Below are 25765 nucleotides of genomic sequence, written 5' to 3'. Positions count from 1 at the left end.
TGAGACACCTTGTCTTGTAATAATCTCCTGTTGGAATCAGGGTCTCAGTCCCTACATCATGCTGCTCTCACTCAGTATAGGTAGCAACAACCTTTAAAGGGGTTGTCTGGGCGACAGGTATTGAAGAGCTAGTTTTAAGTTAGAATATCAATATCAGATCGGTGGAGGTTTCCTACCCGACACCCCCAACCAATCTGGCAACAGACGGAGAGAGAAAAGAATAAAGGAAGGAAAAAAGTGAGCGAGAGAGAGGAAAAATTAAGGAAGGGAAGGAGGAATGAAGGGAAAAAAGGGAGAGAGAGGAAAAAAGAAGGAAGGAAGGTTAGATGGAAGGAAGGGAGTGAGGGAGGAAGGTAAAAAAGGAAGAAAAAGGGAGCGAGAAGGAGAGAGAGAAGAAAAAGGAAGGTAGGTAGTGAGGAAGGAAGGAAAAAAATGGAGCGAGAGGGAGACAGAGGTGAAGGAAGGAGATGAGGGAGACAGAGGTGAAGGAAGGAGATGAGGAGGAAAGGGAGGGAGGGAAGGACGAGAGGATCTATGAAAAAAGAAAAAAAAGCAGCAGGAGCCTCAATAATAGATAAGAGGTGTCAGCCTACAGGTTGCGACCCAACAACCAAACCATACAAAAGTAAAAAAGATAGGCAGCTCTGGAGGTATAGGAATTAGGGTTGATCGAGTATGTTCTGTCAGAGTATGCTCGAGCTGAGCTCCAAGTAGTTACAGCTGCTCGGTAGTGTTGAGCATTCCGATACTGTAATATCGGGTATCGGCCGATATTCGCGGTATCGGAATTCCGATACTTAATTCCGATACTTTTACAATATCGAATACCGGAATCGGAAGTTCCCATAATGCCTGCGCTCTGCAGGGTCTGTGAAGGATGACAAGTTGGATGGCAGCGCGATCCAGCCTGTCATCAGAATGCCATCCCAGCGGGGGAGAATTCTCCTGATTGTTTAAAAGCCGGCGGGCGGTAAAAAGCCGGCGCACGGTAAAAAGCCGCCGGCTTTTAAACAATAACACAGCCCCATACTGCTTCCCCGCAGCCTCCCACCCCGATCCTCCGCTCCCCTCGCCACCTCCCATCCCAATCGTAAATTAGGACCGGGCGGGGAGCGCAGCACCAAGGAGCGAAGGACCCGGGCGGGGAAGCCGGCAGTGAAAAGACTTCACCGCCGGCTTTCCCGTTCTGTGCTGCGCTTTCCCGCCGGTTATTTCAAATGAACAGCTGAGGTATCAGCTGATGCCGATCAGCTGTTCATTTGAAGTCGCCGCGTTGCCCTCAGAGGGTTCATGTGAGTTCATGCTTGACTGCATTGCATGAACTCACATGAACTTTCCCACGGCCGCACAGGTCAGCCTCACCTCCCAGACCCGTCATGATGGGTGTGTGTGCGGGGTGTGTGTGCGGGGTGTGTGTGCGGGGTGTCTGTGCGGGGTGTCTGTGCGGGGTGTCTGTGCGGGGTGTCTGTGCGGGGTGTCTGTGCGGGGTGTCTGTGCGGGGTGTCTGTGCGGGGTGTCTGTGCGGGGTGTCTGTGCGGGGTGTCTGTGCGGGTGTGCGCGGTGTCTGTGCGTGCAGGCAGACATAGGCCGATGTGACACTACTACTCCCATCGGCCTATGTCTGTCCCCCGTCCACTCCTGCCAGCAGGATCAGCTCGATGGGAGCAGTAGTTCCCATCAGCCTGATCCTGCTATATAAATTGCCCTACTGTGTCCCCAATAAATTTTAAATACATGTCATTGGTGGCCAGTGGTTGCCTACAATAAATTAGTTCATACATTACCTGTCCCCGCCGATCGCCACCTAAAATAAAGTAAAAAATAAAAAACTACACCTATACTCACCTAGACACCTAATTCCCCGAAGCCATCGATCTCCTGTAATAAAATAATAAACCACAACCTTATCCTTACCCCTCCAGAGTAGTCCACGAGTGTCCCACGATGATCTCCAGTTCAGAGCAGCCACATAGAATGTGACCGCTCTGAACCGCTGCCGCCGCTAGAATGACGGGGCCGTAAGGGTTCACCGGAGTTCAGGCAGCGCTGCTCCGGTTAGCTCCTTTACGGCCCTGCTGTATCGTGAGAAATTCCCACGGTACAGCAGTGCCGTAAAGGAGGTCTCCGGAGCTGCGCTGACTGAATGCACTCCGGTGACCTCAGTCAGTGGCTCCCGCTGCCGGGAGCGGACGTGTTCCCGGCAGTGTGAGCTTACAGCAGCCATGCACAACTGTCACCTTCTCCAGATGTGACAGCTGTGCATGGGAGATCAGCGCAGGAACGTGGACAGGTAACTATTATTTTTAGTAAACTAAGAATTAAATAAAATGGTGTGGTTTATTTCAAATAAATTATTTTTTTCTGGGTGTAGTGTGTTTTTTCTTTTTAACACTTTGTAGGTTAGTAATGGGGGTGTCTTATAGACGGCCATCATTACTAACCTGGGCTTCATGGCAGCTGGCGCTGACATGAACCCCACCACTATTACCCCCTGCCACCGCACCAGGGCAGCGTGGAAGAGCGAGGCTAAGTGCCAGAATTGGCGCATCCTATGGATGCGCCATTTCTGGGGCGGCTGACGGCTGGTGTTTCTAGCCTGGGAGGGGGCCATTATTCATGGCACCCTTCCTGGGCTATTAATATCAGCCCCCAGCTGTCTGCCTAGCCTTTGCTAGCTATTAAAATAGGGGGGACCCCACGTCATTTTTTTTGGGGGGGTCCCCCATTTTAATAGCTAGTAAAGGCTAGGTATTCAGCTGGGGGCTGATATTAGTAGCCTGGGAAGCTCCGTGGGTTTTACCCCCTTCCCAGGCTTCAAACATCTGCCCCAGCCGTCTGCTTAACCTCCGCTAGAGACTAAAATTATGGGGGATCCCACGCCATTTTTTTTTTTAAATAAATCCTTTATTTTAACACTAAATGACATTTGAGGAGTTAATAAAGATGCAGTCCCTAAATTATTATTTATTTTTTAATTAATTTTTCCCAAAACTTTTGACGTGGGCTTCACCATATTTTTGTATGCCAGCCAGGTACAGCATCCAGCTTCTATTAACGCGCCATTTTCCGGGGCGGCTGCGGACTGCAATTTTCAGCGGGGGGGCAGAAAGCTTGGGCCTCCCTGCGCTGCAGATTCCAGCCCCCAGCTGCCTAGTTGTACCTGGCTGGACACAAAAATAGGGCGAAGCCCCACGCATTTTTTTTTTTAATTCATGAACTTCATGGAATAATTAAGAAAAAAAGGGCTTCCCTATATTGTTGTGTCCGGCTAGGTACAAATAGGCAGCTGGTGGTTGGGGGCAGCCCGTTCCTGCCTGCTGTACCTGACTGGACACAAATATAGGGTGAAGCCCCACATCAATTTTTTTTAATTATTTCATGAATTTCCTGAAATGATTTAAAAAAAAATTGACGTGGGGCTTCGCACTATATTTGTGTCCAGTCAGGTACAGCAGGCAGGAACGGGCTGCCCCCAACCACCAGCTGCCTATTTGTACCTGGTTGGACACAACAATATAGGGAAGCCCTTTTTTTCTTAATTATTCCATGAAGTTCATGAATTAAAAAAAAAAATGCGTGGGGCTTCGCCCTATTTTTGTGCCCAGCCAGGTACAACTAGGCAGCTGGGGTCTGGAATCTGCAGCGCAGGGAGACCCAAGCTTTCTGGGCCCCACCCGCTGCAAATTGCAGTCCGCAGCCGCCCCAGAAAATGGCGCGTTCATAGAAGCGCCATCTTCTGGCGCTGTACCCAACTCATCCAGGGCCCTGGTGCGGTGGCTCACTGGGTAATAAAGGGGTTAAGGCCAGCTTGGCATTATCAGCTGGCCCTAAGCCCGAAATTCATGGGGTCACGCCAATATTAGACATGACCACCATGAATTTCTAGTAAAGTATTTAAAAAAACACAACACCCAGAAAAAAGTCCTTTAATTGAAATAAACACACAATTCTTTATTGTTCTAAATTAAACCATACTTACCGTCACGCCCATTCCAGCTGAAGCCAATGTCTTCTGCAATAAAAGTAAAATAATAAAGCCACCTCATCCTTACCTTTCCATGGCTCCCACGACAGCTTCAGCTCTGCTACATCGAGATGACAGGCTGGACCGCAGGAGAACGCTGCCATCCAGCCTGTCATCCCGCAGACACTGAGAAGCGCAGGCATGCTTCCACTCCTCAGTGTCTGGCTGTGACGGCATAAAGATGAGCCGAGGTCATGTCCAATGAACTCAGCTCACCTCATGCACGTCACTGACAGCGTGGGAAAATTCTCCTGCACTCAGCACTTCAGCGTGAGAATTTTCCCACGCTGTCAGTGACGTGCATGAGGTGAGCTGAGTTCATTGGACATGACCTCACCTCATGTATGTCACTGACAGCGTGGGAGAATTCTCACGCTGAAGCGCTGAGTGCAGGAGAATTTTCCCACGCTGTCAGTGACGTGCATGAGGTGAGCTGAGTTCATTGGACATGAACTCGGCTCATCTGGATGACGTCACAGAGAGACACTGAGGAGCGCAAGCAAGCCTGCGCTTCTCAGTGTCTGCGGGATGACAGGCTGGATGGCAGCGTTCTGCTGCGGTCCAGCCTGTCATCTCGATGTAGCAGAGCTGGAGCTGTCCTGGGAACCATCGAAAGGTAAGGATGATGTTGCTTTATTATTTTTCTTTTATTGCAGATCGTTGGCTTCAGCTGGAATGGGCGTGATGGTAAGTATGGTTTAATTTAGAACAATAAAGAATTGTGTCTTTATTTCAATTAAAGGACTTTATTCTGGGTGTTTGTGTTTTTTTGTAACTTTGACTATGGGGTTAGTAATGGGGGTGTCTTATAGACGCCTCTCCATTACTAACCTGGGCTTGATGTCAGCTGGCATTATAAGCTGACATCAACCCCAGCCCTATTACCCCACTGCCACCGCTACAGGGCAGTGGGAAGAGCGAGGCTAAGTGCCAGAATTGGCGCATCCTATGGATGCGCCATTTCTGGGGCGGCTGACGGCTGGTGTTTCTAGCCTGGGAGGGGGCCAATATTCATGGCACCCTTCCTGGGCTATTAAAATCAGCCCCCAGCTGTCTGCCTAGCCTTTGCTAGCTATTAAATTAGGGGGGACCCCACGTTATTTTTTGGGGGGGGTTCCCCCATTTTAATAGCTAGTAAAGGCTAGGTATTCAGCTGGGGGCTGATATTAGTAGCCTGGGATGCTCCGTGGGTTTTACCCCCTTCCCAGGCTTCAAACATCTGCCCCAGCCGTCTGCTTAACCTCCGCTAGAGCCTAAAATTACAGGGAACCCCACGCCAATTTTTTTTTAAATAAATCCTTTATTTTAACACTAAATGACAAGTACAGTAACCAACACTGTCACTGTACTTCTTATATATGTGACTGACATGTTTCTATCTATCTAATCTATGTGTGAAGCTCTATTCTGTCTGTTATAAATTGTCGGGTACAGATGCTGAATTGCCGGCCGGCTTTCTTAAAGAGACGGTGCATGAAAACACTAATATTTTTTTAAATAAATCCTTTACACTAAATGACAAGTACAGTAATCAACACTGTCACAGTACTTCATATATATGTGACTGACATGTTTCTATCTATCTAATCTATGTGTGAAGCTCTATTCTGTCTGTTATAAATTGTCGGGTACAGATGCTGAATTGCCGGCCGGCTTTTTTAAAGAGACGGTGCACGAAAACACTAATATTTTTTAAAATAAATCCTTTACACTAAATGACAAGTACAGTAAGCAACACTGTCACTGTACTTCATATATATGTGACTGACATGTTTCTATCTAATCTATGTGTGAAGCTCTATTCTTTCTGTTGTAAATTGTCGGGTACCGGTGTATGCCGCTGATGAATTGCCGGCTTTTCATGTAATTCTACATTATTCTTAGTTGTTTTACTTCATGTAGAATTAACCTACAAGGAAAGAAAGGGTTTATTTTCATTCCGATATTTGTGTCCCATTGACTTGCATTGGTTTCCGGTATCGGAATCGGCGATATCCGATACTTTTTGGGTATCGGCCCGATCCAATCCGATACGATATTTCCTGATATCGGAAGGTATCGCTCAACACTACTGCTCGGTGATATGGTTGAATCGCTCCCGTGTGCATGATTTGCAACTGTTTGACAGTTTTATTACATGTGAGGAATGTGTAAGAAATAAACATTCCTCCCATGTAATAAAACTGTCAAACAGTTACAAATCATGCACACGGGAGCAGCTGTAAATACTCGGAGCTCGGCCCGAGCATACTCGGTGAAAGGGTTAATAGAACGGTTAATAGAACATACTCGCTCAACACTAATAGGAATGCAAAAGAGTGCAATAATAATTAGCCCATAGCACATCAGCAATGTTTCAGCTTTATAGACCTCTGTGGAGACAAAACGTTGCCCCTGTACAATGGGCTAATTAATGCTTATTGCACTTTTTTGCATTCCTATACCTCGAGTGCGGCCCATCTTCTTTATTTTGAAAGATGAGAAGAAGAAGTTATCAAAATAAATAAATATCTAAATTTTACATAAAAACCTGATTTAAACAATAGGTAATTTTCTGCTGACACATTCCGAAACAAGCTTGGAATAGGGAGACTAGTCACCTGGGTGACTCCTCGCTGACTTTTACAGGCACGCTTGTCTTGACTGACAGGTCTCACTCTATTTATGGAGAGATCTGTCAATCAACCTCACCCAGGCAGGGCATAGCCGGTGGGCATCCGCCCGGTGACCCATCTCCTTGTTCCCATCTCACGTAAGCCATGCCGCATCTGTCCGCAGTGTTGAAGCTTGATGCAGATTCATGCCGCTTGTCAGTCAGCAAAAATGAGCTGACAGCTTCCCTTTTATTCATTTGTCTTTTCTACCAACCATTGTAGTTGTACAGCTTTGGACACAGAGTGTACCTGTTCCTCACCTCCCTCACCATCTTCAGTATTGTGAAGATCCTGGCAGTTAGACCTCCCGGATTAATAAAGGCCTCCTCTATGTGTCTGCAGACCCCCAAATAGTGACAGTGTGTGATGTGCACACTGTCAAGATTCCCCCATATTCCTGATGTGAGCAGGTGACCACATAGGAGTGATTTGCATAGTTGCGGTCACAAGCCAAATAGACTGATCCCACTTCTTTCAGACAGAAGTCTAGTCGGCTTGTGACTGCAACTACACAAATTGCACATGTGCGGTCATGTGACTTCTCATGCATGTCTGCAGTCACAGAGTGACTTTTGTCCCAAGCCTGGTTAACCCTTTAAGGGCTATAGCCCTTGCATAAATTGATGGCATAGTGCTAGCTTTTGCCACTTAGTAATGGTTGGGGGTCCAACCTCTGTGACCCCCATAAAGCCCTAGAATCAAGAGACTGCAGTGCTGATTCCCTGGCTTAGCCCACTGTTTATCCCAGCCATATAGGAATACCCCTTTAGCCCCAGGATCCCCCTCCCTGAGCAGCTTCCCGGCCGCAGTGTTTCCATTCACTAACAACGAGCAGAGATCTTGTAAAATCGCCCTCATTTCCCTAAAAAATACATCCTTCTTTGTCCTTCTGTCTGCAGCTCAGACGTCTGCGACCTGTTCCCAGCTGCAGGAGAACTACATGTCCCAGCATGCACCGAGAGCGCAGGCAGCAGAGCCTGCTGAGAGTTGTGGTCCTTCCCCGGGTTGTTTTCCGTACAGGACAAGTCTCTGCCTGTTATAAGCAGAGGAGGCGGCGGCTCCCAGCAGTCGTCAGCCGCGGACACTCCTCCCCCAGCTGCGGAGACCGGCGACAGTGCAAGCGGACACGACCCTCTACCTGCCCGGTAATGTATGTACCGCACAAGCCTCCTCCTATACCCTTCACTGTATTATCTGCACCTTCCTCACCCGCCGCCTCCATGCCGCTCTCTGCCCGGCTCCTCTTCCTCCCGGTGTTTTGCTTCTGGCAGGTAACGTGGGCCAAACCGTAGTCATAGTAACGGCGGGCGGCCCTGAGAGGAGTACGGAAGCCTGCGGCTCCCAAAAAGCGGCGCAATGCGCGAGCCACCGTTGGGCAGTCATGGCAGGGTTACACGTGGCAGACAGTGCAGACCGGCTCCTTCATGGAGTTATATGTGTGTGTACAGGGGCCAATGCGAGTCATTGTGGTGGTGCACATGCACACAGACCAATGGACCGGTGTATTAAAAAAAAATATCTATATCTCTCAGATGCGTCACTTTGATCAGTACTTTGGATCAGACTCGCCCCAAAAAATGGATTACCATCCAGATAGTGTGTTTTTTCACAGATCTAGTGCAATTATTAGTGTAGGAAACTGTATTTGTCCATTAATATTCAATTATTGATGTAAACATTGGATGTCATGCATGTGTAAAAAAATAAATCCAGTGATGATTTTGCACACGCTTGTCCAAACCCGGCCATAGGAAGTCCATTTTTCACTTGCACGGAAGGAGCACGTACTCGTATTCTGTGCAGCTGTTCACATCGATGTTTTGTTTTGTTTTTTTTGCAAATTGTGTGTCTGCAAAAAAAAATTATAGAGACAAAGTTTTTCTGTTTTTTGATTCAAGTCATGGATGAAAATCACTTATAAAAGCCCATGGGTCGGTCCACTGGAAAAAAAAAAAAAAAAAACATGTGGCCTCGCTCAATGCAAATGTATGGAGTGAGGACAGATACAGTCTAGTCGGAATGTGTCCGCTCACAATACACAGTGCGCACGATGGGTAGATTCACAAATTTGCAGACAACCCCTTTAATTATTGGATTACATTTTTAATAGATTAGTCTGAAGGAGTTGTCCACTGCTTCGATATTGATGTTATCCTTCGGATTGGTCATCAGTCTCCGATCGGGGAGTGTTCGTCACTGCCACCGATCAGCTCAGCTGTCATCAGGTCCGGTGGTGAGATGTAAGCGTTGAATGAAGCTGATTGGTAGCAGCCATTGGACCGCATACAGGGCGGCACAGCACTACATAGCTGGCACCACCACACTGCATACAGAGCCGCACCGCACTGCATACAGCACCACATACCTGGCGGCACCGCACTGCATACAGCACCACATACCTGGCGGCACCGCACTGCATACAGCACCACATACCTGGCGGCACCGCACTGCATACAGCACCACATACCTGGCGGCACCGCATTGCATACAGCACCACATACCTGGCGGCACCGCATTGCATACAGCACCACATACCTGGCGGCACCGCACTGCATACAGCACCACATACCTGGCGGCACCGCACTGCATACAGCACCACATACCTGGCGGCACCGCACTGCATACAGCACCACATACCTGGCGGCACCGCACTGCATACAGCACCACATACCTGGCGGCACCGCACCGCATACAGCACCACATACCTGGCGGCACCGCACCGCATACAGCACCACATACCTGGCGGCACCGCACCGCATACAGCACCACATACCTGGCGGCACCGCACCGCATACAGCACCACATACCTGGCGGCACCGCACCGCATACAGCACCACATACCTGGCGGCACCGCACCGCATACAGCACCACATACCTGGCGGCACCGCACCACATACCTGGCGGCACCACACCGCATACAGCACCACATACCTGGCGGCACCGCACCGCATACAGCACCACATACCTGGCGGCACCGCATCGCATACAGCACCACATACCTGGCGGCACCGCATCGCATACAGCACCACTTACCTGGCGGCACCGCATCGCATACAGCACCACATACCTGGCGGCACCGCACTGCATACAGCACCACATACCTGGCGGCACCGCACTGCATACAGCACCACATACCTGGCGGCACCGCACTGCATACAGCACCACATACCTGGCGGCACCGCACTGCATACAGCACCACATACCTGGCGGCACCGCACTGCATACAGCACCACATACCTGGCGGCACCGCACTGCATACAGCACCACATACCTGGCGGCACCGCACTGCATACAGCACCACATACCTGGCGGCACCGCACTGCATACAGCACCACATACCTGGCGGCACCGCACTGCATACAGCACCACATACCTGGCGGCACCGCACCGCATACAGCACCACATACCTGGCGGCACCGCACCGCATACAGCACCACATACCTGGCGGCACCGCACCGCATACAGCACCACATACCTGGCGGCACCGCACCGCATACAGCACCACATACCTGGCGGCACCGCACCGCACCGCATACAGCACCACATACCTGGCGGCACCGCACCGCACCGCATACAGCACCACATACCTGGCGGCACCGCACCGCACCGCATACAGCACCACATACCTGGCGGCACCGCACCGCATACAGCACCACATACCTGGCGGCACCGCACCGCATACAGCACCACATACCTGGCGGCACCGCACCGCATACAGCACCACATACCTGGCGGCACCGCACCGCATACAGCACCACATACCTGGCGGCACCGCACCGCATACAGCACCACATACCTGGCGGCACCGCACCGCATACAGCACCACATACCTGGCGGCACCGCACCGCATACAGCACCACATACCTGGCGGCACCGCACCGCATACAGCACCACATACCTGGCGGCACCGCACCACATACCTGGCGGCACCGCATCGCATACAGCACCACATACCTGGCGGCACCGCATCGCACACAGCACCACATACCTGGCGGCACCGCATCGCACACAGCACCACATACCTGGCGGCACCGCACTGCATACAGCACCACATACCTGGCGGCACCGCACTGCATACAGCACCACATACCTGGCGGCACCGCACTGCATACAGCACCACATACCTGGCGGCACCGCACTGCATACAGCACCACATACCTGGCGGCACCGCACTGCATACAGCACCACATACCTGGCGGCACCGCACTGCATACAGCACCACATACCTGGCGGCACCGCACCGCATACAGCACCACATACCTGGCGGCACCGCACCGCATACAGCACCACATACCTGGCGGCACCGCACCGCATACAGCACCACATACCTGGCGGCACCGCACCGCATACAGCACCACATACCTGGCGGCACCGCACCGCATACAGCACCACATACCTGGCGGCACCGCACCACATACCTGGCGGCACCGCACCGCATACAGCACCACATACCTGGCGGCACCGCACCGCATACAGCACCACATACCTGGCGGCACCGCACCGCATACAGCACCGCATACAGCACCACATACCTGGCGGCACCGCATCGCATACAGCACCACATACCTGGCGGCACCGCACTGCATACAGCACCACATACCTGGTGGCACCGCACCGCATACAGCACCACATACCTGGCGGCACCGCACTGCATACAGGGCGGCATAGCACCACATACCTGGCACGACCGCACTGCATATAGAGCCGCACTGCATACAGAGCCACACCACATACAGCACCACATACCTGGCGGCATGGCACCGCACCGCATACAGGGCGGCACTGCTGCGGCTCCATTCTCTGTTCACTTGCAGCCGGACCTGAAAACAGCTGATCCGTGGGGGTGTTTGGTGTTGGACCCCCACTGATCTGATATTGATGACCTATTCTAAAGACCCCCCCCCCCCATACACATTAGACTAACGTCATACAACCCGCCAGTATTTTTGGACTCAGCCAACAATCTAGTATGTATGGGGTCTCCCTGACTTCCCCACCCACCCCCTTTGTTCTTGTCTAGATACACCGCCACTAGAGGAGTCTGGCAGCCTCTCTCTCTCTCAGGGGCTCCTGTGTATGGAGGAATTGGGAGCGATGGCTGCCAGCAGAACCATCGTTTGGCCGACCGCAATGTCTTATGCATGTTGCCCCTAAGGATAAGTCATGAATCTCAAAGTAGTGGACAACCCCTTTAACTTTAAAAAAACTGCATTGTAGTTTATGGTGCTCATGCTGTCACCAGATCTCCGGGCGTTCTGCATGCACACACCCTGCACACTGACACTACCGCCCTGCTGACAATATGAACCAGTTTCATTGCTACATGTATCAGACAACTGCAGTTGCTTTTTCTTTTTCGCCACCATGTTTTGTAATTGTAGCAAAACTGATATTTAAAAAAAAAAATAATAATAATGTTAACCCATCTTCAGACTAATCCGCTGCAGTTTACAGTGCCAGCAAAGTGCATGAGATGTTAAGAAATCTCGTGCATGTGCTGTGGAAATTGACAAGAATTATGAGGTTAAGATCTGCAACATATTTATCCTGCGGATGCAGGCGGCGGGGGCTTTAGTACCACTCTGGATATCGTGCAGGGGGTCCACAATGGAAATGCTATGTGGGAACGTAGCCTAAAGCGGATGGCAAAATGTTCGCTCATCAGGTGAGATGATTTTTATGCTGGGGTAAAAAAAAAAACAACCTTCTCGGTAGCACATCGTCCTGTACCTGCATAGGGCATTATGTGGGGGGCACAGCCTGCATGGAGCATTATATGGGGACCAGTATCCTGTACGAAGCGTTATATGGGGGCCAGTATTCCATATGGAGCGTTATATGGGGGCCAGTATTCCGTATGGAGCGTTATATGGGGGCCAGTATTCTGTATGGAGCATTTTATGGGGGCCAGTATTCTGTATGGAGCGTTATATGGGGGCCAGTATTCCGTATGGAGCATTTTATGGGGGCCAGTATTCTGTATGGAGCGATTCGCCGGTTTCTGAGCTATTGTGGAATTTACAATAGATATCAGTCATGTAATGTAAGAAGTGAAATATTTGCATTGTACTATATATATATATATATATAAAATTCTGTGCATCATGAATCCTGGTATGTGTTAAAGGGGCCACTGAGACTCTTTCGCCCGGGGCCCAGAAAAACCTGGAGCCGGCCCTGTGAAAGGGGCATTAGCATGTATTCCTGGTAAAGCTAGGGGGCGGATGTGCAGTACATGTCCACGGCCACGATACTGTCGATGGAGCCGTTTCATTCGCCACCGACACCAGGAACAGCTGATAGGCGGGGGTGCAGGGTGTCACACTCCCACCGATCAGAGATCGATGACCTATCCTAAGGATAAACCATCAATGTTAAAGTCCCGGACATCCCCTTTAAATAGTATAATAAACCGCTATACACTGTAGTATATATGTTTTTTGACAATAGGAACCCATTGGCGACATTTCTCTGAATGTATAATCATATAGAACAGCGGGGTAGGTACTTCAATGGCCACTGTCAGCTGTGTGTCAACCAGAGGGATAAAAGTACGATCTGAACAGGGCATAAGGGTTTTCAGGAGCTTTAATATTTTTGTCCTTGGGATAGCTTATTAGTATTATATTGGTTTGTCACCCCCCACAGATTGACAGGAGCACGGTACATCGAAAGTGACACAGCGCCGTGCATTGTGTAGTGGCCATGATCAGTACTGCAGGTGATCTTTCATTAAATTTAAAGGGATTGTCCCTTTTTATACAATTATTGCTCCAAAGGCTTAGGGAGGCAAAGAAAAACCAGCTGAGCTGTAGTTCACCCTCCAGGGGGTCCATCGCTACTTCACGACGTTGCTCTGACTATTATGTACAGGCTGCAGAGGTGACATTGTCAATGGCGATGCAGCCAATCATTGGGCTAAGTGGCTTGTTGCCTAGATTTGATGATACCCAAGTGAGTGGGAATGGATTACCCCCTTTAAATGGGAGAGAGCTTGCAGTACCACTCACGGCCACTATCCAAAGTAAGGCACTACATCCCTTCAATCAGCAGATCGGTGGTGGTGCCAGTAATCGGACCCTCACTGATCTGAGATTGATAACCTATCCTAACAATAGATCATATGTAAAACAACAAAAACCTAAACCTGTAAATACCCCGTTACTGAACATCCACTGTGCCCCCGATAATCACCGTAGCCCCTCCACTCCTCCAGAACCAGTATTGCAGCTCAATGTAAAATCTTTTCAATCTTCCATCTTTCTGCCTTTTTAAAATTTATTGGGTAATGGGAAATGAAGGCTCTAATAAATCCAGGCCCATTTACATTTGTGGGGAATCGGGAAGTGCTGAAACTTGTAAGAGGCCGTCCTTGATTGTAAAGTTAACGAGACAGCGTAAAATATGTCAAAGTCTAAAATCTGGTCCCAGCTCTGATGAAGGATTATGCTCTGGATCATTGTCATGTATCTCCCTGCCCGTCAGCCGCAGCGATGCAGACGTTGTAAGACTTCTGTAAGAAATAACATGGAACGCCTTTTTAATAAAAAAAAATAAAATAATGGGAAATGTATAGAAAAGCACTAAGCTTCCTTTTTTAGCCTTTATTTAATGGTTTGGGAAAAAAAATAAAAAATAAAGCCATGATTTTTGGCCCTGGTGGTTGGACCCCTGGTGGGCTGCAAGTGGTTTTGTAAATGGTACATGGGTTGGGGGCCCTATTACTGACTTTATATAAGGACCCGGGAACTTCAACGTTTTTTTTCCCCTATAGAGAAGCCTATGAAAAAAACAAACCATTCCAGGGATCCAAAAAAATGCAACACAAGTTGTAAAAAGTCAACTCCTCGACTTTGTGCTGTTTAGAATGGGTCAACCTTTTCTTTTTTTGGTCGGAGAGCCACATTTTAGATTGTACCCCCTTCCCAAAGGCCACAATGAGACACATCAATAGTACTATATGCCATAAAAATCTGATAAGTCGGGGCTTCTATTTTGGGAACTTCCACTTTTGTGCAGATTAGAGGTCATCTGCTCAGCTCTTCTGGGTGTATGTCCATTGTGGTGTGAGAGTTACCGAAGCAGCCAAAATAAGCTGGAAAGAGCAATTTTTGTGCGCAGCTATCTTGTCCTCTCTGGAGCCATATGGGGTGCCTCAGATGGCTCTGGGCACTCATGTTTTAGAGCAAGGATGTCAAACGCAAACACTCAGAGGGCCAAAATGAAAAACTTGGACAAAGTCGCAGGCCAACCAGTATACCGTATAATGGGCCCCACAAAGTGCTCCATACAGTATAATGGGCCCCAACATAGCCCTGCATACAGTATAATGGGCCCCCACATAGTCCACCATACATTATAATGGGCTCCATACAGTATAATGGGCCCCGCATAGTCCTCCATACAGTATAATGGGCCCCCTCATAGTCCTCCATACAGTATAATGGGCCCCCTCATAGTCCTCCATACAGTATAATGGGCCCCCGCATAGTCCTCCATACAGTATAATGGGCCCCCACATAGTCCTCCATACAGAATAATGGGCCCCACATAGTCCTCCATACAGTATAATGGGCCCCCACATAGTCCTCCATACAGTATAATGGGCCCCCACATAGTCCTCCATACAGTATAATGGGCCCCCACATAGTCCTCCATACAGTATAATGGCCCCCACATAGTCCTCCATACAGTATAATGGGCCCCCACATAGTCCTCCATACAGTATAATGGGCCCCCACATAGTCCTCCATACAGTATAATGGGCCCCCACATAGTCCTCCATACAGTATAATGGGCCCCACATAGTCCTCCATACAGAATAATGGGCCCCACATAGTCCTTCATACAGTATAATGGGCCCCCACATAGTCCTCCATACAGTGTAATGGGCCCCCACATAGTCCTCCATACAGTGTAATGGGCCCCCGCATAGTCCTCCATACAGTGTAATGGGCCCCCGCATAGTCCTCCATACAGTGTAATGGGCCCCCGCATAGTCCTCCATACAGTGTAATGGGCCCCCGCATAGTCCTCCATACAGTGTAATGGGCCCCCGCATAGTCCTCCATACAGTGTAATGGGCCCCCGCATAGTCCTCCATACAGTGTAATGGGCCCCCGCATAGTCCTCCATACAGTGTAATGGGCCCCCGCATAGTCCTCCATACAGTGTAATGGGCCCCCGCATAGTCCTCCATACAGTGTAATGGGCCCCCGCATAGTCCTCCATACAGTGTAATGGGCCCCCGCATAGTCCTCCATACAGTGTAATGGGCCCCCGCATAGTCCTCCATACAGTGTAATGGGCCCCCGCATAGTCCTCCATACAGAGTAATGGGCCCCCGCATAGTCCTCCATACAGAGTAATGGGCCCCCGCATAGTCCTCCATACAGAGTAATGGGCCCCCGCATAGTCCTCCATACAGTGTAATGGGCCCCCGCATAGTCCTCCATACAGTGTAATGGGCCCCCGCATAGTCCTCCATACAGTGTAATGGGCCCCCGCATAGTCCTCCATACAGTGTAATGGGCCCCCGCATAGTCCTCCATACAGTGTAATGGGCCCCCGCATAGTCCTCCATACAGTGTAATGGGCCCCCGCATAGTCCTCCATACAGTGTAATGGGCCCCCGCATAGTCCTCCATACAGTGTAATGGGCCCCCGCATAGTCCTCCATACAGAGTAATGGGCCCCCGCATAGTCCTCCATACAGTGTAATGGGCCCCCGCATAGTCCTCCATACAGTGTAATGGGCCCCCGCATAGTCCTCCATACAGAGTAATGGGCCCCCGCATAGTCCTCCATACAGAGTAATGGGCCCCCGCATAGTCCTCCATACAGTGTAATGGGCCCCCGCATAGTCCTCCATACAGTGTAATGGGCCCCCGCATAGTCCTCCATACAGTGTAATGGGCCCCCGCATAGTCCTCCATACAGTGTAATGGGCCCCCGCATAGTCCTCCATACAGTGTAATGGGGCCCACATAGGGGTGTTGGTTCTGGTGTTGCGGGCCAGATTTGGCTCATGGGCCATAGTTTGACATGTATAGTTTTGCCCAATAGGGTATTTTAGGTACTGCACTATTAGTCTACTTTTTTTTAATATGACACCACACTTTTAATTGCAATTGGTACAATTTTGGAGATCTTTGGGATCCAATCGTAACGGATCCATTTGAAAATAAAAACCATAACCAAAAAACGGATGCAAACGTAATCGTTGGTATTGGTGAATTAACCATTTGCATCCATTTTGAACTGATCTGATTTTTTTATTTTTTTTTTAAACAGTTGTGTGAACACGGCTTATTTATTATGCTGTGAACATATTCCGCAGTGCTCAAAAAAACAGAAACTTTACTCAGAAAGCAGATTGCTCTTTTATTTCTTCCCTTTTTAGTGGAAAAAGTTGCATGTCCCGTTAAAATGTTGTAAAAATTGTACAAAAAACATCAACGGGGAAGGGAGGATGTTGGAGGAAATTTACGCAAAAATGTACCAACATTTTAAAAAGTTGTAATTAATATTAATAAATCTACCGAAAACATCTGAAAATCATAAACCCCGGCAACAATTACGACAGCATATCAAATCGACTTTTAAAAAAGGGCCAATGGAAAATACTAAAAACAAAAAAAAAAATGCGCAAATGCTGCATGAATTGGACCCTACTTTTATTTTTTTTCTGTCCATTCACAAAAACGGAAAGTAAACAGAACAGGTGCGAATAACAATAAAAAGTGGAAATACAAAAAGGGATTGTGAACAGGAGCTAAAAGAAAAGTTCCAAAAAAAAAAAAGTCCCATGTAAATCTGCCCGTTTTCCCTCCCTCCATAGAAGCACAGGCGCTTTCAGAGCAGTTGCATGTGACTGGGACCGCATTGCATGAGAAGACAGCTGGTAACGAAGCCGCTTTTGTCTCTGATGGAATCTCCCTTAAATTCTTATGTGGAACAAAACAACACAGACATTGACATCTGCCGGGAACTCTGCACAGTGTCAGCTCCCTGCCCAGCCCTGCACATTGACCTTTCACTCCGCATAAGCCAAATTACCTCTGAGATGGATTAGATAAAGCAGTCAGGTCAGCCTCTGCGAGATGTGAGCTGCAAACTGATAGAAGCCTGCGCAGCGCTGCACAGTGTGTATAGGGCCTAGGAAGTCAGAAGATTCATGCACTTGATTTCTGAACCACCATGTTTTCTTTTTCTAAATACAGCAAATTCCCCTTATGGTCTGTGCACACAACGGTACTTAAAGCGTCTTTCCCTTTTTCTCTTTGGCCGTTCTTGCTGCTTTTTTTTTTTTTTTTTTTCTCCCAAAGTGTATATATTTAAACTAGTGAGTGTCATCCGCCTGGAGAACGGTCAGGTCACTTCTTTTAGTGCTTCACACTATTCGATGCCTGAAACAGTTAGAAGAAGCTCAAAAACATAACATAACATGTGCACAGCAAGTCGTTTTTACCATTTTTAAGCGCTTTTTTTTTTTTTTTTTTTTTTATGCGGGCCCACCTGAAAAAAAAACACTCATCACTCATCTGTATTCAGTGGCTTAACTAGAGTTCGATTGGCCCCGGTGCAAAATTTGGACCTGGGCCCCCAGATATATTCACTCTTGTAGCATTCTAAATCCTATAAAGACAGACATGTCTGCCCCCATGTAATAATGTGCCCCTTCCAGTAATAAATATTCCCCCATCCTGGGCCCCTTCCATTAATAATGCCCCCCCCCCCCATCCTGGGCCCCTTCCAGTAATAATGGTCCCCCATCCTGAGCCCCTTCCAGTAATAATGATTCACCTTCCATCCTGGGCCCCTTCCACTAATAATGGTCCATGGTCGTCCCCCCCCCTCCCCCAATCCTGGGCCCCTTTCAGTAGTAATGGTCCCCCTTCCATCCTGGGCCCCTTCCAGTAATAATGGTCCATGGTCCCCTCTCCATCCTGGGCCCCTTCCAGTAATAATGGTCCCCTCCCCTCATTCTGGGCCCCTTCCAGTAATAATGGTCCATGGTCGCCTCCCCCACCCTAGGCCCCTTCCAGTAATAATGGTCCATGGTCGCCTCCCCCACCCTGGACCCCTTCCAGTAATAATGGTCCCCCCTCCATCCTGGGCCCCTTCCAGTAATAATGGTCCCCCCTCCATCCTGGGCCCCTTCCAGTAATAATGGTCCATGGCCCCCCCCCCCCCATCCTGAGCCCCTTCCAGTAATAATGATTCACCTTCCATCCTGGGCCCCTTCCACTAATAATGGTCCATGGTCCCCCCCCCCTCCCCCAATCCTGGGCCCCTTTCAGTAGTAATGGTCCCCCTTCCATCCTGGGCCCCTTCCAGTAATAATGGTCCATGGTCCCCTCTCCATCCTGGGCCCCTTCCAGTAATAATGGTCCCCTCCCCTCATCCTGGGCCCCTTCCAGTAATAATGGTCCATGGTCGCCTCCCCCACCCTAGGCCCCTTCCAGTAATAATGGTCCATGGTCGCCTCCCCCACCCTGGGCCCCTTCCAGTAATAATGGTCCCCCCCTCCATCCTGGGCCCCTTCCAGTAATAATGGTCCCCCCTCCATCCTGGGCCCCTTCCAGTAATAATGGTCCATGGTCGCCTCCCCCACCCTAGGCCCCTTCCAGTAATAATGGTCCATGGTCGCCTCCCCCACCCTGGGCCCCTTCCAGTAATAATGGCCCCCCCCTCCATCCTGGGCCCCTTCCAGTAATAATGGTCCCCCCTCCATCCTGGGCCCCTTCCAGTAATGATGGTTCCCCCTCCATCCTGGGCCCCTTCCAGTAATGATGGTTCCCCCTCCATCCTGGGCCCCTTCCAGTAATGATGGTTCCCCCTCCATCCCGGGCCCCTTCCAGTAATGATGGGGCCCCCCCCTCCATCCCGGGCCCCTTCCAGTAATGATGGGCCCCCCCCCTCCATCCCGGGCCCCTTCCAGTAATGATGGGCCCCCCCCCTCCATCCCGGGCCCCTTCCAGTAATGATGGGCCCCCCCCTCCATCCCGGGCCCCTTCCAATAATGATGGCCGCCCCCTCCAACCCGGGCCCCTTCCAGTAATGATGGCCCCGCCCCCTCCATCCCGGGCCCCTTCCAGTAATGATGGCCCCCCCCCCTCCATCCCGGGCCCCTTCCAGTAATGATGGCCCCCCCCTCCATCCCGGGCCCCTTCCAATAATGATGGCCCCGCCCCCTCCATCCCGGGCCCCTTCCAGTAATGATGGCCCCGCCCCCTCCATCCCGGGCCCCTTCCAGTAATGATGGCCCCCCTCCATCCCGGGCCCCTTCCAGTAATGATGGCCCCCCCCCCTCCATCCCGGGCCCCTTCCAGTAATGATGGTCCCCCCATCCTGGGCCCCTTCCAGTAATAATGGTCCATGGTCGTCGCCCCCCCCATCCTGGGTCCCTTCCAACTGAAAAACAGTGATAGAATTTGTTCATGAAAAGCTGACGTCTGATTGATGACTTAAAGGGGATGTCCAAACTTTGGGTTAAAGTCTGCAGTCATTTTATGTGACTGCAGACTTGTGAATCCTCACAGATTGCGCTGTCAGGATTTGCCTAGCATCTGGAGCGGGCGGATATGTGACCACAAGTATGCAATTCCTTACTTCCAACCACATTTCGACTAGACTTGTCCCGCCTCGCAGGACCCCAGCAATGCAAAGCAACAGCGCTAACCGTTGAGCTACCGTGCCGCCCACATAACTTTTAAGTGCATTTTATAACAGATAGTTCAGTTTTGAACATGCTTCAATCCTTTGTTCTTAAAGGGAAATCTACACCTGTCAGAGGTGTCTGGCAGCAGTTTATTCACCTCTCCCTATAGAAAACTGCTTGGTTGTGGTGAGCAGGTCTATGGGTAAGAGGAGAAGAGAGCCGTCATAAGGAGTAGCTGTCGGCCATTACCATATTCTTCTAAGGAACATTTATGGATCTGTGATGCGAACTTGTACATGCTTCCTTATGAAAGGAGGTACAAAGGTACAGCATAGGGCCGCTGCATTTTTGCAAAGTGGGAACATACCCCAAGAAGGGGTTTACCTGATGATCCATCCCCTATAGGGGGTAAAACATTTTTTTCCATCTCCTCTCTCCTCCTTCCTCCCGCATTTTTTGTGTCTCTGTGTTTTCCCAAATTGTAATCTAATTATCAGGATTATGGGCGTTCTTCAGGGAGATGAAATAGTCAGCAGATTCTACACAAGTAATTATACCTTTATGCTTAATTAACTTTTCAGAAATATTCTATAATAACTAGAATAAATGTTACTATAATTATAATTTTTATGACCGGTATTGTAATGTTCCGTTGCTGTTATTATACTTTATATTCTGTTTCATTCTTCATCTACCATTTTTAGCTTCGATTGAATACTTAGTTTATTATGTTTTGTATTTTTATGGCTGGTATTTAATATTCTGTTGAAGTTGTTATTATTATACTCCACATTATACTTTCTCCACTATTTTTAGCTTTTGTATGAATTCCTCTTTTGTGGTTATAGTTTTTAGGACTCGAATAATAATATTGATGTTTTCATACTTTAACCTTAACCTTTATTCCCTTTTTATGCCTTGTTTTTTTTGTTTTTGTTTTTTATTTTTATTGAAGGTATTCTGTTTTGTTCTACTTTTTATGTTACACTTTATCCACTATTTTTAGCTTTTGTGTAAATTCCTATTTTGTGGTTATTGTTTTTAGGACTTGTATATGTTGTTTTCATACTTTTATGTTAAACTTTTATCCCCACTTTTTAGCTTTGGTTGAATGCCTTATGTGTTTTTCTATGGCTGGTATTACAATGTTCTGTTAATCTACTTTTATGTTGCACTTTATACTTTGTTTGCCTCATTTGTTTTATTTTTTGTTGCTGTTGTTTTGATGACTAATATTATAATATTCTGTTTTATTCTATTTTTACTTTATCCCCTCTTTTTTAGCTTTGTTTGAATGCCTTTTTTGTTATTTCTGTATGGCTGGTATTATAATGTTTGGTTGATCTACTATATCCCAGTGGCGTAGCGCCAATGGTGGCAGGCCACGCGACTGCTATGGGGCCCGTGAGCTGGGGGGGCCCCATAGCAGTCGCCCCCCTCCTGCACTCCCCGCTCAGCTGCTTGATTGCCGCCGCCACCCACCGGCACTGTCTTCAGGCATGGCCACGCGCAGTGCGCTGTGCGGCTGTGTATTGTAGTAATGACACGGCAGGGGCGACACTGCGCCTTTAATTGTGCTTGTGTCGCCCCTGCCGTCATTACTAGCAGACACAGCCGCACAGCGCACTGCGCGCGGCCATGCCTGAAAACAGTGCAGGGGGGCAGCTGCGGCAATCAAGCAGCGGAGGGGGGCCCTGATGAAGAAGGGGTCCTGATGAAGGGAGGCCCTGATGAAGGCAGGCCCCGAGTGGGGGGCCCTGATGAAGAGAGGCCCTGAGGGGGGCCCTGATGCAGAGCCGGTGGAGCAGGAGGGGGGCCCTGATGCGGAGATGCTTGGGAAGCAGTGTGGGCCCCTTTGATGGTCCAGGGCCTGTGATGGCCATCAGACAAGCCGGCGGCCCTGCACAGCTGGAACGGACACAGGCCAAGGGGCAGGTGAGTGAGGCTTGTCCTCAGATTCCCCAATCCCCATATTAAATATATTTCTAATGTGTCTTGTGTGTATGACTGTATGTATGTGTGTGTGTGTGTGTATATATATATATATATGTATGTATGTGTGTGTTCAAATATGTACGTATGTCTGTATGTGTACTTATCTGTGTATCTGTTTGTGCATGTCTGCGTACTGTGTCTGTGTGTGTGCGTGTCTGCGTACTGTGTGTGTGTGTGTGTGTGTGCATGTCTGCATATATGAAGGGTGAGGGGACAGCCTGGGCCCTGTGTACTATACCTATATTTCTCCGCCGTATCTGTGCATCATGAATGCTGTATGTATTAAAGGGGCCACTGAGACTCTTTCGCCCGGGGCCCATGAAAACCTGGAGTCGGCCCTGGTTGATAGCGATGATGGAGGAGGGAACGTCATGTGACACTCCCTCTCCCATCATTGCTCCTCTGCTTCTGACGCAGCGGCGTGATGACGCTCCACGCTCTGTCAGACAGTCGAGCTGGCAGCTGCTGAGGTGATCAGCTGCAGAGACTGAAGCAGCAGGGAACGAGGAGCGGTAAGTATGTATTTATTTATAAATCAGTGAGTACTGATAAAACTGGAGGACTGGGGCTGCATTTTACCCTATGGTGGGGGGAAGCTGCATTTTACCCTATGGGGGGCTGCATTATACTGGGAACAGGACCATGGGGTGCATTATACTGTGTGGAGGACCATTGGGAGTGCATTATACTGCGTGGAGGACCATGGCGAGTGCATTATACTGTGTGGAGGACCATGGCGAGTGCCTTATACTGTGTGGAGGACCATGGCGAGTGCCTTATACTGTATGGAGGACCATGGCGAGTGCATTATACTGTGTGGAGGACCATGGCGAGTGCATTATACTGGGAACAGGACCATGGGGTGCATTATACTGTGTGGAGGACCATTGGGAGTGCATTATGCTGCGTGGAGAACCATGGCGAGTACCTTATACTGTGTGGAGGACCATTGGGAGTGCATTATACTGTGTGGAGGACCATGGCGAGTGCATTATACTGTGTGGAGGACCATGGCGAGTGCATTATACTGTGTGGAGGACCATGGCGAGTGCATTATACTGTGTGGAGGACCATGGCGAGTGCATTATACTGTGTGGAGGACCATGGCGAGTGCATTATACTGTGTGGAGGACCATGGCGAGTGCCTTATACTGTATGAAGGACCATGGCGAGTGCATTATACTCTGTGGAGTGTGGCGAGTTGTGGGGCCATTATATTTTATGTAGGGCCATTATACTGCATGGAGGGCTGTGTGGGGGTCACAGTTGGGGGATCATACTGTGTTGGCGTCACCATACTTTGCCTTGGGAGTTGAGGTGGGGTACAATAGGGCCATTATACTGTGAATGTGGAGGAATTCACCATGGGGGTATCATACTGTGCTTGGGGACACTTTGGTTGGCATCATACTTTATGGGACAATGAAAAAGGAATCTAGGACTTCAGCAGGAGGAAAATGACGATGTAAAGGCTGGAAAGTTGTGAGATCTGCTCTTCTGTGACCCCCGACAATTATTTACTTTTTTTTTGGGGGGGGGGGGGGCAATTAGGACTTCTGCTATGGGGCCCCATGATTCCTATGTACGCCCCCGGCTCTATCCCCTCTTTTTAGCCATGTTTGCCTCATTTGTTGTTTTTATGGCTGGTATTTTATGTTCAGTTGATCTACTTTTACGTTATACTTTTATCCCCTCTTTTTAGCAATGTTTGAATGCCTCATTTGTTTTTTGTTGTTTCTATGGCTGGTATTATAATGTTCTGTTGATCTACTGTTACGTTATACTTTATCCCCTCTTTTGTTTGAATTACGTATTTGTCTCGTGTGTGATTATGTAGGTCAACCTCACATATCAAATGCCAGAAGCCTTTATTTAGATTGCACTCCAGTTGCACCGAACTGTCACATCAGCCTGTTTCTGTAGCCGTTGTTACATATAACACTTAATTTTTTCCTTTTTTTTCCTCCCTCTGTCCTCTCATGTGGCAGCTGCAGCGTGGTGACCGGTAAAACTCCAGTGCTCCGTCAGCTCCTTTTTTTTTCTACTTCCCATAGTGCCTGGTGGAGATCTATTGTTTTGAGATTAGGTCACCACATGACCATCTCCGCAATCACAATCACTTCTCTGCTGTCGCTTTGTATTCACACTCAATCAGGATCCAGACACGTGTAACAGAGGGTTGGCCTGGCCGGTTCTTTGCTTAATCATTCTCTACACAGGCTGTCTGTACAATGAGGACACTAGGGAAGTGCTCTTAGAAGCTTCTTCTCATGTGCGGCAGATATGGCCTTCTAGAAGTCTAACCTCTTCCAAATCTTCTTCCAGCAATTCTAGAAGTCATTCCAAACCTCGGGAAAGTCTTTAAGGAATCAGATGGTGTAAACTTTTGGATTGGAGTTGATTGAAGAACTCCCTGGATTAATGGGAAGGACCCAATAATGGCTCTTCTGCCGGGATCTCCAGGAGAAGCCAGGGATTTGTCAACGGTGTCTCCGGAGAAGGGCTGTTTCCTGGATGAGTCGGACTCGAGCGACGTTGACGAAGGTCTGCTCGATGACTTGGAGCTAAATCCTTTTGACGGTTTACCGTACTCTTCCCGGTTTTATGAACTCCTCAAACAAAGGGAAAGTCTTCCTATTTGGAATTCGAAATATGTCTTCTTGGAGAGTTTGCTTCAAAACCAAATCGTGGTGGTGTCTGGAGGGGCCAAGTGCGGAAAGAGCTCTCAGGTAAGTGCTTGGAATCTGTTGATTCTGCTAAATATGCGTCACTATTGCTTTATAGTTGATCCATGTTTTTAGACCTATAGTGCCGAATATTAATTTGATTTATTTTTATTCACTCGACACTTGTGGGAAGTCTACAGCTACTTTATAGGGTTTTGTGATACTTTTTTTTAAAGTCACTCGAGAGTAAGAATCCTTGTAGAAAAAAATCGCCAATACATGCCGCATCTGTCTCCCCTGGAGCAGAAGTGATGACGTCTCCGACCAGTAACCTGACTACCGAGGCCACTGATTGGCTGTAGGGTCATGTGATTGGCGGTCGGGACATCATCACTTCCAGTCCGTCGGCGCACCATCCCTGGAACCGTGGGCAGAATCTGATGGTAAGTATTGATCTTCATAATAATAATATTATTATTTTTTTATTTCCCTACCCTCTAGTAACCTTTTTAAAGGGGTCTTCCAATTTATCTTAGATAAACTTATATGTGTCTGTATTGAGAATGATTCATACCTTCTGCACCACAATAGGTCAAAGTTCCTTCCAACGAGGCGGCGGTCCTTGTGAATCCCCGGTGTGCCTAGTACTGTAGTTCGTCACTGTCAGTACAATGTATGACCCTATATACTCTATGGTCTTTGCAGTTGCTTCCTTTCTCTGCTCCGGGTCATCAATAGGATTCTAATGCCGCTTTCATACCAG

The 25765-nt window shown here is 48.9% G+C and overlaps 2 protein-coding genes across 7 annotated transcripts in view; one reads left to right on the top strand and one right to left on the bottom strand.

The window, feature by feature from the left end:
* FANK1 (fibronectin type III and ankyrin repeat domains 1) overlaps window positions 1-8015 on the bottom strand; it is a 113788-nt gene extending 105773 nt beyond the window's left edge. The window contains exon 1 of one of the 4 annotated variants that reach the window (XM_073685051.1): window positions 7888-8015. In XM_073685051.1, the coding sequence (XP_073541152.1) occupies window positions 7888-7900 (13 nt within the window). In that variant the 5' untranslated portion in view covers window positions 7901-8015. Of the gene's footprint in view, window positions 1-7878 lie in introns of all 4 variants that reach the window. The other 3 variants (XM_073685050.1, XM_073685053.1, XM_073685052.1) reach the window with 3 other exon arrangements.
* DHX32 (DEAH-box helicase 32 (putative)) overlaps window positions 7682-25765 on the top strand; it is a 68335-nt gene continuing 50251 nt past the window's right edge. Inside the window, exons 1-2 of one of the 3 annotated variants that reach the window (XM_073685046.1) lie at window positions 7682-7828; window positions 24662-25065. In XM_073685046.1, the coding sequence (XP_073541147.1) occupies window positions 24775-25065 (291 nt within the window). In that variant the 5' untranslated portion in view covers window positions 7682-7828; window positions 24662-24774. Of the gene's footprint in view, window positions 7829-24414; window positions 25066-25765 lie in introns of those variants that run through there. The other 2 variants (XM_073685047.1, XM_073685045.1) reach the window with 2 other exon arrangements.

This window comes from Phyllobates terribilis, unplaced genomic scaffold (genome assembly GCF_046119375.1).
Source record: "Phyllobates terribilis strain yellow unplaced genomic scaffold, ASM4611937v1 Scaffold_5__5_contigs__length_657084704, whole genome shotgun sequence".
Lineage (NCBI taxonomy): Eukaryota > Metazoa > Chordata > Amphibia > Anura > Dendrobatidae > Phyllobates > Phyllobates terribilis.
This window is presented reverse-complemented; position numbering and strand designations above follow the sequence as displayed.